The sequence below is a fragment of the Rhyacophila brunnea genome, unplaced genomic scaffold (genome assembly GCF_057557595.1).
Source record: "Rhyacophila brunnea isolate RB1 unplaced genomic scaffold, BYU_Rbru_1.0 scaffold_21, whole genome shotgun sequence".
Taxonomy (NCBI): domain Eukaryota; kingdom Metazoa; phylum Arthropoda; class Insecta; order Trichoptera; family Rhyacophilidae; genus Rhyacophila; species Rhyacophila brunnea.
Genome location: NW_028232871.1, coordinates 8,426,804 through 8,443,040, shown reverse-complemented (window position 1 = coordinate 8,443,040; position 16,237 = coordinate 8,426,804). Strand labels below are relative to the sequence as shown.

Here is a 16,237-nt window from a genome sequence, read left to right as displayed (position 1 = left end):
AATCTCATGGAGTAATAATTATCTACATACCGTTCAGCATCTTTTTTGACGTTCAGTTATAGAGTAGTCAGTATCGATCTCCATGTGTGTATGGCCTCATAATATGAATTTGTGATTTATGATTTTCAGCGAAGGAATGGTTTTCAGAAACCAGGTATATGAAAAAACAATCATGATATTCCTATTTTGGCCAGGGCAATTAATTATCATAACAAATCTTCAGCTCTTCAATATTTGCTAAAACATTGCTAAATGCCCATTTCATCAAGCAGCAACCGATCTTATTGCCACCCCTTCCACTTTTTATTTCATCCACATCAGTGTTGTGTCTCACCACTTGCATCATCGTAAATTATTGTAAAATTCAGAGTCCACAATTTTCTCAGATGGAAACTATATGGAGTAGGTAAACACTTCTCCAAGTCAACGATTATTACTTTCATACTGGTAATTTTTCTTTTGCAAGAGTTTTATCAATCTTATTTGATTGCAGTTGCTTCCTGTATGTGATCTTCCAAAAGGTGTCTTTGAATTTCTTTTTCTTCAACGGAAATATTAACATTTTTAAGACTCATCTTAGGGCTATCGCAGGCGTCACAGGTATCATTGCTTGGCGATAGAGCCACAATTTTGGGTTCATTCATGTGGTTATATCCTTTGAAGAATAAATCAAACATTTTTGTAATACTTATTTATGTATAACTAGCAGTATTACCCGGCGCTGCCCGGGAGTTACGTAGAGTGCAAAGGATTGAATTTAAAAAAGTATAATATTTTAGATTTTAATTTTTTTGTACATTTATTGCATTAAATATCATAAAAAGTAGTACAAATTCAATTTATTATTGTAAAACTATCCCCGGGGTGCAACGGGTTAAAACTGAAATTCGAGACCCCGACCACTCACACCGGCTCTGTTGCATCCCCGGGGTGCAATAGGTTAAAACTGAAATTTAGGACCCCGACCACGCACTCCGGCTTTGATGCCACTACATACAATTATTGTCCGTGAGTGAAGTATTCCGATCTACGCGTAACACATCATTTGCATCTAACTTTGCCATTTGACCTCCGATCAAGCTGAAATAAACGCCAATATTTTTTAAATGTACACATTCTAGCGACATTTTAAATAAAAAATGGGGGTTGCAGCATTAACTTCCGCGTTTCAAGGCCTTGTACGTGGCGACATTTTTTCCGCAAAAACCGTAAAACTGTCCCCGGGGTGCAGCGGGTTAAATCTGAAATTTGAGACCCCAATCACGCACTGCGGCTTGTCGGCTTCCGTCTACTGGCCAAATTTTGTGGAAATCCGACTCCGCGTGTGGATTTGTACAAAGAAAAACGAAAATTATAGTACATATAATAATATGTACCTACCTAACGTTTGTTGGACTTCCGTGTTTATGGAATTATTATAATGGTTTATTACATTTTTCTTAGAGCATAAATATCGTAAAAAGGACATCCGTTGTTTATCCACTAAAGTGAATTGGACTTCAATGGTTTTTTAATTAGCTATATCGGTTAATTTACTACTTATGGACTTCAGTGTTTTATTCATTTGTGTAATGAAATAAAATAAAATTTTCTGCATATTTAACTCAAAAACGGTAAAAACTGGACTTCCGTGGTTCATCCTCTAACGTACAGTATTATAATATACCGTATAAAATTACTTAGTAGGTACTGTATTTTAATATTTTCCTTTTTCATAAAGCCAACATCTGTTAGGATAAGTAAAATGGGGTAATTTTCTGAACTTAATCCGATTTGCAGTAGTCAGATATCAAAAGTTCTGTCACCCTATTTATTGGCACTGAAGTATTAAAAAATACGGGGAGCAAAGTGGGGTTGCAGTTGCATCCAATTTATTTTATAATTTAAACTGCATTTTTTAAATCAACCGTCAACATGAGTGCCTGCATTCAAAATTTATTTTTAGCAAAAGGCGTATGTTTACTTTATTTGAAATCATAACTGATAACGTGATAACTGATTAACTGTATGCCATATTTTTAATGTCGATCTCATTTTATATATGACGCCATAAACCGCTAGGTATTTGGTGGTGTTTGGTAGGTATAATTTCCCTTCCCATTATAGTATTTCAATACCCAATATGTCTGTTTTTTTTGTAAATTGTGTTATGTATACGACCAGAATCGTCTAGGTGAGATCTACAAGCTGTCAAAATATGGTATGTCTAGGTCTAATGATGTTCGAAGAAATAAGTTGTGTCAATATGTGATTTGTCCATTATTTGAATTTCTTAAGATGGAAAACTATGATATGTCATGACGTGACTTATTTTGGCTTCCTACATTTTTACACTTTTATCACAGATAAAAAGGCAATTTATGATAATATTTTTTTGTAATTATCAATTTGGCACAATACGATATGTCTCTAAGCCTGTACTCACTACCCTGTAAAGCTACCCACAACGGAAGAGGCTCCAGAGTTTAGCGAGTTAGAAGATTTAGATCCAACCAGTGGTGATGTTTAATGTAAAACAATTGTAAACTTTGTGTCTTTCGCGTTCTACAATGTGATTTTTTTATTACAAAAAAATCATATGTTTGTCAGAACATGCAGTCTTCTTTCTTAAAAAAAACCTTATAAAACAACTTAAAAATACAATAAACAACTATGTAATTTGATCAATTGCCATGACATAATATCATGTTTTGCCACCTAGATTAGATGGTAAAATATGATATGTCATAAAAGCCTGGAGATATTTGGAAAATTTCAGCATTTTTTCTATAGATACCCTAATTTAAAAAATATCCCTCTGTAACCAACTATTTTATACACATTCAACAATAAAATAAGGCTTTCAAAATTAAAACTCTGATTTTTCCGAGCCCGTTAAAGTTTAAAATTGCTCTCCTGAAAAATTTACGAATGTTACATTCTCAAATCTTGTGAATTATTTGTTGAAGAAAAGAAATGGTTTATTAAAAACAGCAATGTTCGTTTTTAAGAGTGGGCGATAATTGTATGAAAACTGTTATACAAAGTACCTGAATGAAAATATAAACTAAATGTCCAAAAACTGAAGAATGTGTTTCAAAAATATTGTTTCAGAGATGTACCTATGTTTAAATTAAACATACAAATTTTTGACGATACTTTAGCTCGGTATACCTGATATGTAGCTCGTTATAAAAGTGAATACATGTATGGAGAAAATCAATTACTAAAATGTCAACGAATGTTTCCTTATAACATCAGAGATCTCGCTATATCCGTGATCGTAATAACCGAGTTCGACTGTATTCGACTTATATTTAATTTCGAGAGTAAAAAAGGGAAATACTGGGGATTGCCATCTTACTACTAATTTGATCCATTGATATTGATTAGTGTAGTTCTAATGACATATAGAGCCTGTTGGCTATCACCAATTCTTCAATACTTATTCATTCATAAAGGAAAATATTCACCCTATTACCATTAATAAACTCTCAAATAATCTACTTAGTCTTTATAATAACTAACAATTTATATTCTAATGGATTTAAGTTTTGTACTATTCCATTTGAGTAATTTTTTGCTACCCGGGTTTCGTCTTTCGGCATCTTCAGGCACTGTGTACACTCGCCAAAAGGCAAATAAACACTGGCAACGAATGTTGTTGTTGTTCATGCTTTTCATTTTTCAGGATGGAGCACCAGGGCTAGGCTCTCTATCTCCTTCTTCTCTAGTGATTATATTTTTTTAAGCTTGGTGCAGCAATATATGAAAAATTAAAAAAAAGTTACATATTATGCAGTGTTCTTCAGTCTGGGGGTGATGCAGGCCAGCGTCAGTCCGCACCACCCTTCAGCTGGTTTTTTGGAGGTCTCTGCATGTGTACAGACACTGGATTGTATCACCCTGGCCACGAATACTATTAACTCTAACTTATTTAACAAATCAATACAATAACATAGGTAAATTTTATTAAAGTAGGTATGATTTATTATACACTAATTATAACTCATAATATTATTGATAATAATTTAATAATTTATTGTATTGATTTGTTATATAAGTTAGAGTTAATAGTATTCGTAATTGTCAGTGTTTATTCACCTTTTGGCGAGTGTACACAGTGCCGGAAGATGCCGAAAGCCGAAACCGGGTCGCAAAAAGCGACTTAAATGAAATAGTACAAAGCTTAAATCCATTAGATTTTGACATCAAATTCCATCAAGTACGTTCGGTCGATGGTATTAAGAGCGTATTTCAGTGAAACGGAAAATAATTTTCAACAGTAGATGCGACGAAATTTCGCACTAGTCGCACAATCGGAGACTGACAGTCGAAGTGTGCGCACGTCGATTTATTTTGTCATGGCGTCGGATGAATATTTTCTTAAATCGTGTAAAGATGACTAAAAAACTTTACGTATGTACTTGAAAAAGAAAACATGTCAATAAATATACTATTATTATTAGTAATATAACAATAAACATTACATTAAATGGATGCATGTTGAATTTTTATGAAAAATTATATTTCATTCGACACGTGTCATTTGCACAATCCGCGCATCGCCTAGCCGCGGTCTTTTTACACCATGCCTCAACTGAAGTATAGCCTTATTATTAATAATATAATAATTCATATGTTTTTATTATTCATTGCTTAGATACCTACTTTATTTCAATACGTAGATAGAAAATAATGCAGCTGGGGTAAACCTGCAAGGTAGTCTGGGATAAGTGGAAATGCAAAAACTCCGATGTAGTCATTTTAATAATAATGTATGCAAGTGTGATTTATTTGTGCACTTGTAAAATCCGGACAGTACAGAGGGTGGGACAAGTATGAGGAATATCTGAATTTAATAAACATGGACGGCTCGTGATAAAAAAATAAAAATAATAATATTTATAATATTATTAATAAAATAATACGACATTAATTATTATTCTACGTCCTAGTTGTAGTTCAGGTCTTCGTCTCCTCTCCTCCAATATCCTCCTTATTCCAGTGATGCAAGATTTAAATCTGACTTGACACTACACTTCTATCTTTTAAGAAATCGACCAAGTATTTATTTCCCTTTTACATTCCCAAAATATTGACAATCAAAATTATATGCTTAAGTGGCGCCTTTAAGTTGACTAAAAATGCCACCCCTTTTGACAATAAAAAGCATTCCTGCCCAGGTTTGGTTAACTTACACTGTCGTCAGTAAGTATGCATCCAAAGTATGCTATTGACAGGTGTTGTCCCTGATGGAAATAGTTCACCTGTCCGAGCCATTGCTGAAGATCTGTATTCAATACATCTTTTTACATTTAATTATTTTTACACCTGCTTTACTACTCAATAAACTTACTACATACGTTATCGGCGAAGCGCAGATATTTTAGGCATTCTCTATTTGTGGTGATCCATTTGTTATGTAGCTGTCAATATATTATTGATCATTATATTTATTTTTAATGTATCAAATTTTCGACCGCAATAATAAATTTCCAGGGTCTCATATACCGGTAAACAACTGTTTACCTGTATCAGCAAATTGATTGACGATATGAAATACGGTATTGCAATGAAACATTAGTTTAATATCCATTCCCATAGTATCATATTATATTATGACTGTGATAATAAATAAAATTCACATCTACTCGTATTTAAACCGCTGACTCTTCAATATAATTATGTACTGGAATATAATGTTTAGGTATTACTTTTGACTGTATAAATTACGAATAATGATTTATCAAATGTCACTCGAATATACGTTGCCAGTCTGTTACCATCGCAGTCTCTATATCGCTTCGCCCAACATCTGATTGTGAGATGATGACGACCTCGGATCCGTACCTATTACGTTTAGTATTATAACATAACTGCTGTAACATACTATTGTACCAACCGTTACGGATAATAAAACTCGCTCCTGCATACATCTTCAACTTCTTCAGCATCATCCTCAACACCATAACCTGCGACACATCGACAACTTCCATATTATAAGTTTCCATATATAAATTAAAATAGTGAAAGTAAGAAGAACATAAAGTAGAAATATAATACAAAAAAAGAATATTGCATAATTATAGATGAAAAGGTAACATTTTTGTATAATATGTGTATTAAGAATTATTGAAATGCATACATATGAGTCATCTAAGATAATATAACAAAAAAAGAGAGTAATAAGGAAAAAGAAAAAACATAAGTACTAACATTTGAAATTCGATTAGTTTCAATTATTCAAAATTTTGGAGATAGCGCGTTTAAATGAAGTAGGTGATTAATGAATAGATAATCGGTGGAGAAATAACTATCATAATTAAATTAAAGGAGTGTCGTGTAAAATTAGAATCACTACGACTGACATGGTAAAAAACTTGGTTTTGCGTAAATCATGATGGACAATGAAAACCATTAGGAATAGGTTTGACAAGTAAACAAAACTGTTCATAGTTTTAAAAGGAAATAATAATATATATTGTGATAAATATTTATTTCGTATAAAATATATTTTAAAATATAACTACGCCAATCTAAAATGCATTCGTACATGGGGATGACATCCTGTTTTGAAAGATTTGATTTAGGGCCAGTCTCTTTTATGAGCAGCCTAGACTGCATGCATTAAAAAATTTCATCCCGGCATAAATGCACGACGAAGAGTAGCCCTACTCCAGGCGGTAGCGACAGTCACACTCGTTGCACCGGGAGTGGGGTGACCGCGAGATACGCGTGAATAATGGGGCCGCGCCGTAGCTAAAAAAATAATTGCATTTTGAACGCTCGGGGTGTGCGAATATTGAATTTCAAATGTGGGTTCTGAATTTGGATGCAAATTTTTTCGAGAACTTTGGCCAATCGGATTGGAATCACTGCGCGAAAAATTGATTTTTAGTAGTACACAGTTGTAGTTTTAATTTAGCCAATATGGTAGAGTGGAATTATTTTGATTATTTGAGTATTTATTTTGTAATGTTCTAATTTTGAATTATTTACTTGAAGGCAGATTTGGCGGTAGATGCCACGATATTCTATATAAAAACATGACATAATTACGTACCTACGGATTATTACAGCCTTTGAACACACGAGTGTTGGTTATGTTGTCGTGTTATGTTCCGTCTTACTATTCTGGTGTTTCAGACTAATTGTTAGTTTCTGAGGTGCTGTCTCTGCTGTGAGGAGTCTCCTGACTTTGCCTAGCACACCATCACTGAACTCGTTCATTTGTCAATCGGCGATGCTTAGCTGATGATTTTTCCTCATCCATACTGTTTTTATTGAATGTGTACGTTGCTTAAAACTCATTTAGTGCTGACACCGCGACTGGCGCCTTTGACTTATTTGGCCATTATATATAATTAACATGTTATTTAAATGTGGTAATTAATTAGTAATTAGTAGGTTACAACACCATAATTATTCTTATTATAATAACCCTTAAAAATCTTGGATAACACTCAAAATGCATGATACTCTATTATTTGATAACCTATCCACAGAGTAGAGGTTTGTATTACCAGATTTTATTTTTACGAGAAATAGATATCAGCCACTTGCTCACCCTATTAGGTCCATTTTCCGACTCCAAACACAAACTGAAGTGTTTGTCAGTTTTTAAAATTCAATTAAACTCTTCCTAATCCAAGCCATAGTAGATAATAGTTATAAATTATTCGGTTATCTATAATATATCTAATACTATGCCATTAAACCATACAAAACAAATAAAAATGTCTGAAAATATGTGCACTATTTTTATCCGATCGCCTATAATAGCATATCTATACTATGATGTTTTGGTTTAAGGCAGTGTTCAATTGAATTTTAAAATCTAACCAGTATGTACCATCTGCAAATTGAATTCAAAGTTCAATGAAAACAAATATGTATAATTGAAAAGTATAGAGTGCACTATTTATATCGAATCGTAACAGCCTACCTATACTACAGTTATTATAACCTTAACTCATATTTTTACATCGAAACGTATTTTTATTCATCTAAAAAAATGTTAAAAAATAAACGGCGAATATATGAAACAGCTTCAGTATCTATATTATTACTAATTTTGTATGTATATTTGCATTATTATTTAAATTAACTACACTCGAAGTTGTATTGACTCATACAAAAATTGAAAACCAATACTAGCCAGACCCTGGATTCGAACCTGGGACTCACGACGCTATAGGCCGACGCATAAGCCCCATGGCCATCGTGAGTGTAACTGATTATTGATAATGAATATTATCATTAAAAAATAGTATGTTAACTTATTTTTTGATTATGGTCTTAAAATATAGTTCTACCACAAACACTGGTTTAATTATCAATAAAAATATTCTTATTTTATTATCTATACCAGGGTTTCCTAAGCTTTTTATGCAATGGAACACTTCGCAAGCCCGGAAATTTTAACGGAACACTAAGATTATTTTTTAGGTTATTTATTAGCGCGGCTAAGCATTCTGTCAATTTTGGCAACTGTTGTTAAACTGACAAGACTTGTCAGCTGTTCAGGTAAAAACAATATACCCCATCTCTTTCATGCGCACGGTGTAAGGATGGTCCTCCGCCTGTACCTGGATCATGGCGCCTACATCCCGAAGCGGGCCCCCAGGCTAGGATCTTTGGCGGGCCCCCTACTTATCGCTAAGGTTAAAGGCAATGTGACGATCTACAGTTGCATATACCAAACGGTGTTCGAGGTAAAATTAAGGGGATTTTTTGTATTTTTAATACACCCACTTTTATGTTAATATGCACAAGTATGGACTTGTCCTGTCAGACCCTCCCCTTTTGGGGGCCATCATCTAGATACTTGATGTCATAAACATCAGTGGAAATTGGTCATCACTCTCCTTTCAATATGAAGTAGATTCTTTACTTATTTTTTAGTAGAATATCTTTAAATGTGTGCAGTGTATAAAACCTTTCCAAATTGTCGCGGAACACCTATTCAGGTTCGGCGAAACACTGGTGTTCCGCGGGACATAGTTTGGGAAACGCTGATCTATATAATAAAAATCTGTCCCGTATGCGTTCCTATGCCATTCATCCGATTGCCATGAAACTTTGGTCAGTTGTTGTGCGCACACCCGCGAATGTTCCTGAATTCGTACAACCATCGTATTTTTCTTCTATTCGTATGCGTTCTTATACCAAATTTGGAAAATCCATGCTTCTCACATGGACAGCTGCATGTGGCCTGCTCACGCGTTGGAATTCGAGTACGCACCAGACGGAAAAACAAAAAATATTGTCTATCAAAAGCACTTCATTAAACAGATTTAAAACACAAACAATTTCGTTTTTTGAGTGGCATTGCAACGCATGCCTGGTACGCGCTAGTATTATATAAAACTTAAGGTATAATTATCAATAAACTAGTTTTTTTCATTAAACGAATAATTCACAAGATACAAAAATGTGACATTCTAATTATTGAACACACATAATTTTGAAAACACTTCGTAGAAAATATATTATAAATAACCAATAGAAAAAAAAATACGACACCCAGCAGGAATCGAACCTGAATCTCTCAGATTTCGCGCCCATGCACGCATACCATTATGCTATAGTGGCATATAAGTATGCCGCTGATGGCATATTTATTTGTGTTGTATTAAAATGTGGGTTGAAATAAAATTTCAGATTTAGATTATAATCATTTTATTGGTTCAATTTCAACTAAAAAATATGTTTTACAAAAGAACATTGCGATTCTCGACTGATACCTTGGCACCCATCTGTCGTCGTCAAAATAAATCAAGCATAATAATTAAAAATACAAAAAAAAACATTTTCGACATATTGTGTAAGTAGTCGAAAATACAAATTTACATAATTATTTCATGTTTGTCAACAAAATTATTTTAAATGTTTTACAAAGTATGTTTTATTATGCTTAGTAATATTATGTGTATAATACTAATTGGAAACAATTAGATGAGTTACCCTTAATAAGCTTTTCATTTAAAAAAAACTGTACAACAGTAAAATTTCTTTTTACCATACTTTTTCATCTTTTAAAATTTTATTTTTGCCTTATTTATAACTATAATAATATAACAAATATTTTTAAGTACCTAATAATTATTGCGCAACGAATGTATTTTTTTTAAATGGCTTCATTATAATATTTTAATAGTTATAATAATTTACAAAAGGATAATTAAAAAAAAAAACAATAAATCGACAATGTTATTTTTGACAGTCACAAAAATGAGAATTGCATGGGCATTTTAGTCAAATAAATTCGCTGCATTAATTACTTATAAACTGTCGAACTAATAAAAAAAATGTAATATGTACATTATAGATTATTAAGGAACATTTAAAAATTAAAACGACATATTATTGTAATAAACAATTGAGGGGTGAGGTCACAGCGGACACTAGTACACTGTAAATTTAAAATAAAAATATGAATAATATGTAAATTAAAAACAGTTCATTCGTAGAAAGAAAGTATTAAATTTAATAACGATGAAGAACGATTTCATCAGCTTATGTAAAATGCATTATATGAATCAATAGTTGTCAATTTTCCTGTAAATATATGTGGATGAAACCAAACTTAGTATATTATTAAAGTATGTGGATCAGTTACTGTATATTTTAATTTATTCTAGTAATTATTGGCTTCATCTTATGTATGCTACATACATACTGTAGTTTAAATGCTAGAAGATATCAATATTTGGCCAGGTATTTTTTTCGACTCATACGTGGTATAAATGAGAACTCTGCCATTCTTGGTGGTATTGACTATTGTGTCCCTGACAACTATCTTAGAAATCGGGAGCATCAGTTGTTTACTCTCCCAAAGTGCAGAACTAACCTTCCATTGATGATGTCAATTGGGAGGGAAATTACTCTGTTCAACCAAATATCTTCAGATTTTGATATATTCCACCTTCGTGAGGATGAGTATAGGTGGGCGTAGTTTTATAAATTGTTAAAATAGGGCCCACTTAGCTTAATCAGTGTGCTTCCATGCTTTATAATTTTTGTACCAATTTACTTTTCATACTGTTTTTTGTGATGGGTACTGCATATTATTATATTTCTTTCTTCTTTACATTGTTTTATTATCTACTTTTTTTTGTTTTAAAATGTCTTGTTGTGAACGTCTTAAATTTATAATTTGTAATGCTCACCATACGTTAAAATAAATAAAATTTGAATTTGTTAATTAAGTATATTAATACTTTGGACGCGGAAGACGCACATGGCGCGTAATGACCAGGCGGCCGATCGATGTAATTAACGTACATTTTAAAGGGGGCAATTAAAATCTCATTATATAGTCAGCAGCGAATGCGTTAATTTATTAAGTACATTCATTCCCCTTGTGACCTCACCTTCCCAATTATAATATTATATCGATGATTGGTAATAATGAAATATTTTAAGGCCTTGTCTACGCCGCGATTTGCTGCGAGTGAATGCGGATACCTCAATGAGGTCACATGTACCTGGAATGCGCGCGAGTCGTAGCGCGATAGTCAAAACGCGCGACGTGGACAGGGACTTAAATAATAAAGTTTAAACATAGAATTTATTGAAACAATCATAGATTAGTGTTTGGCAAAACAAAGAATGACAGCTAAATCGAAAGGTAAGTTAGTTACTGATTAATGAAATCACTTTTTTTACTTACATATTAATAGGTAAGATGATTATACATATTATTTTTGATGCAATTACATGACTTTATCTACAATGAATGATTGTATTATGCAAAAATGTCGTTAAATATGTTGTCATAATATTATAATTATTACGTACGCTACTGTAAATTTAACTTTTTACAAATCTTACGAAAATTTATAATATAATAATATGAAATGTAAAAATTAGCTTCATCATTGTAATAATTATTTTTAATGTAGATATTTTAAATTATCGTCTAATTTATACATGGCATTGGTGCAAACAATTCGATATTCAAAAATGTAAATAAAAATGAAAATTTTATTACGGTAACTTTGACCCACAACAATTTCTTTCAATGTATTATAGCAGTCAGTGACTTATTAATGCCATTAGTTTTTACTAAGGTGTGAGTAATTTACATTTATAGTGGATTGATGGGTCAAAGTATAGCCTAAGCGATAGCGCTCACAGAACGCGTCGAGCGGGCGAAGTCGGCGAATGCAGTGCTTATTCATAACCATAATCACACGTCTCTTCCCGCGCATTACCCTTCACCTATGTAATATGCGGCCCAAGCAGCACAAAATAAATATTATTACAGCGCCTCTCATAACAAAGCAATAAAAATATTATATTATTTCGGGGCTTGTAATTAAAATTTACGACGACATTATTCAACCAGCAATAAACTGAACACGCAATAAAATTAAACAATGATTCTCTGTTATTAAATAATTGCTTTTCGCCCGTCCATCGACAACGCCTCGAGCAGCGTAATTTTGGTAGCCGTGTTCAATGAATGGACTCCATTGTATTTTCTTTCATTCGTATCGCCGAGAAGCGGTGATTCGCGAAAAAACGATGATTCATGCGGCGTGCGCGTATAATGCGTCGTGAAATCCAGTGGGCGCTGGCGTATTTGATTACGTTGTATTTTCGTTGATTTACGCGCCACTTGTAGAAATTTTGCGCGAGCGCCGCACTCGCTGCGTCAATGGGCTTTATGCCTAACGGTCAAAGTTTTTCATTCGTGTAACTTTGATCACTTAGTATAACTTTGACTCAAAATGTTTTTTTAAATATATAGCAGTGCCGTATTATAATACATGTCGTATATTATTGCTAATATATTAGTGGTGGGTCAAAGTTGAACGTATGGGTCAAAGTTACCCGAATGTGTAGTAAACCTTATTTTATTTATATAAAACTCTCTATAACATAAAACTATTGTTACGTGACAAACTAGACTGATCTGAACTATTTAGTAAGAGTATATCACAGTTTGAAAAAGATATACGTATAGGTTTTGAACTAAACTAATTATACATGAATTATATTTTATAACGTATATAATCATTTTCAGCTTATATTCACTTCACTTGGGCTCTATATGTATATTATATTTCGTTATTGAATAGTGCATTTTAGTGCAATAGTACACAAACGAATATCTCCACAATTGAGAATTGTAAATTCTTACAGCTACAAGCAAAAAATAACCCACAATTTTTGTATTCCTTGGTTTTTACTTTGTATAGAGATTAATATTTTTTCCTTTTTACCGTAGTGTTTACCGTATTCGTTGTTTTCAGAAAATTTTGAGTTACGATTATAGGACAATACTTTAATACATTCAATTGTTAGGGTATTGTTAGTTTGAAGAATTATTAATTCAATCCATACGGATTATTTGTTACTTACAACATTATTTTTTTCCTGTAGTAGACCAAGAAAAGACATTGTAATGGTAAATATGATAAAACTAGCCATCAAATACCATAATTATTTCATTAGTTTATATTGACCAAACGAGACAGTTCATAAAATATTACACACCTGAAGGTTAAGCGGAAAGAAAGGTCATTGTCATATTAATTCAGTAAGATAGAGTGAAAAAAACTTCCTTGCTATATTCTTTAATAAACTTAAATTAAAAGTTATCTTACGTGTCAATTTAATATTAATTACAACCACAATTCACTCAAGTTAAATAAATAATATATAGTTTTGGAATGAAAAAAAAACATATATAAATATTTAGTATGTATTTGTTTAATATTCCTTTGTTAAACGTTTATGATAACGGTCATTTCTTAGAATTGTAATGTTTTCTTTTTGAGGTTAGGGTTTGAACAATGGTTTTAATTTATTTTTCTAAGTATGCTAACAAATAGATTACAAAATTCTTCACAAGAAGGTATCATTAACTCATTTTGCAATTTTTGTGAAAAATGATTTTTCTTTCAGCTTACCCTTCACCTGTCATACTGCCAACATATTTATTTACTAGTATTCATAAAGGTACCCAGAAATTAAAGGAATCCAATACAGTGCTCTACTCTGAAATTAAAGCATGCATACAATGTACTATTTTTTTCTCTCGCTATTTTTATACATATAGAGTTCAAGTTGAGTACATAAGAGGTAAATAGAAATACGCCGTTTTTAAATATAAAATAAGTAACCCTGAAAAATCAATACTGTCTAGAATCTATATTTTATTATATTATATAAATGAACGGAGTAGTTTTTATTCCTATATTATTGAATTATTGGGTTATTACAAATGAGAGCAATTTAAATGATAAAAATGTATATTATTCTGTAATTTAATAATAATATGAGAAAGGACAATATTTTTGATATTGTTGAACATAAGCCGGTTCTCACGTCATAACTCACCTCGTCTGCCGCACAGCCATAAATCAACCCTTCAACGTCGATCCGGTGTTGCATATGAAGACATTGCAGATCTACCTTGCGACAGTCGCACGTAACCTTCGAAACGCACATATATTTGGATGCGGGAATCGGCAAGCCGGTATAGGAATGACCAATTCGTAGGTGTTTGTCTGCATCCTGGCGTCTTCGACTCTTAACCTGAGAACGCATTCGACCGATCTGCGGAGCTCCATTTGGCAACGTGTGTTTTGTGAATAACGATGACGTTGATGACGAGTTTTGATGTGAGAGCCGGCTAATATAACATTATTTTTATGTGCAATCAAAAATAATTTACTGACATTGAAATATCCGTTGTAAATCAAGTTTCTAGCAAGTTTTGGATACACGAATTTACTTACAACAGACCACGTGAACAATTTATGGATTAAACATTAAATCAACCATGTACTGAATTTGAATAAAATGATGGTTTAGTTTAGAATACAAATTGGTTATAAAACTATAAATCTTAAAATAAGAAAAAAAATTAAAAATATCTTGGTTTTATAAAACCTGTTGCAAAGTAACTTACGCCATTTCTCATACATTTCCAAATTATTAATACATTGTAAGTAAAATATTATGTTTGCATTTACAATGAAAACTAGTACTGTGAGAGAATGAAGATTAGTTCAAAAACCTAATATTAAAATTTCTACTGTTGTTCAATGACCAATGTTGATGAATTCTAAACAAAAAAAATCGCACATTTCGTTTATATAAAACCCACAGCTAGTTAAATTCGATACAATATACGTTTTGCATGAAATATATTTTACCATAGTCATTTGGTTCAGATATGTTCACTATTCACTCGATTATTATAAAAGTTTTTTTTTTCAAATTAAATTGTCATTCGTTTTCAATAAAAAAACTGGTCAACCTATTAACGCACTTTTATCAACAACCATTTTCATAGTTAACTTTCACTAAAATAACTTAAGTCTCTTGCTTAATAATTTAGCATTATTTTTTAAAATAGCGATTGTCACTTTTTAAAAAGTGGACCTTGACGTATTTTTATAATCCATTCAAAATATTGTGGCATTTTTTTTTTTATAAATTATTACTAAATTTTCACGTTTCGTAATTTTTATAATTCGTTCACACCCGCGTGACACATATTTTTTAATTTTTTTTATTTTGAACTTGTATAGGTTAGGGATTTTTTTAATTATTGTAAAAAAAATCACAGAATGCACGTTGATTTATCACTGTTGAATCCAGGATTGACTGACGGCGATGGCTTCTGAGGTCCACTGCAGGAATGGTATTGGCAAACAGCTCACAGGTGTCACGGATACGAAGAGAAGGTAGAAGATTTGGAGCAGCTATCACACTATTTCATTTGGATATGTGTTTTGATTTGAGTCGTTCTGCCTCGCGCATTGCTAGAAAAAAAAAGAAATACTTAAACCCTGACCGCTAAAATTATTAAGCATGAAACATGCTTTGCCTACTCACTGATTCTCTGGATGCTGGTAGTCCAAATTGGAAAGAAAATTTATTTGTCAAAGTAACCGAATCCAATGCATTCAAACAATTTTACTTTTCTGAAAATTATGTAATTACAATAATAAAACTAAAGAAGTAATAACATACGAACAATACATCGCACAGAATGTAGGCTACTGAACATAGACTAATATTATACTTACTACTGAACGTAAAATGAAAATATACGGCGGGCTGCGCGTCTATTTTTCGTAAGGATTTTGCGTCGGAGATCATGTGTAAAACATGTTCCATGTTAAAAATGAAAAAAATGTTTATTCGTATATCCCTCAAATAAACAAAGAATTTATTGACATAACTAAGCGAAAACGGTATTTGTGACCAATTGCAATTTTACAGGAGACCA

General features: G+C 32.2%; 1 protein-coding gene across 1 annotated transcript in view; it reads right to left on the bottom strand.

The window, feature by feature from the left end:
* Window positions 1–15,216: 15,216 nt before the first annotated feature.
* Sema2a (Semaphorin 2a) overlaps window positions 15,217–16,237 on the bottom strand; it is a 515,286-nt gene continuing 514,265 nt past the window's right edge. The window contains exon 16 of the mRNA XM_085949066.1: window positions 15,217–15,767. Coding sequence (XP_085805192.1) covers window positions 15,711–15,767 — 57 coding nt within the window. The 3' untranslated portion in view covers window positions 15,217–15,710. The remainder of the gene's footprint in view (window positions 15,768–16,237) is intronic.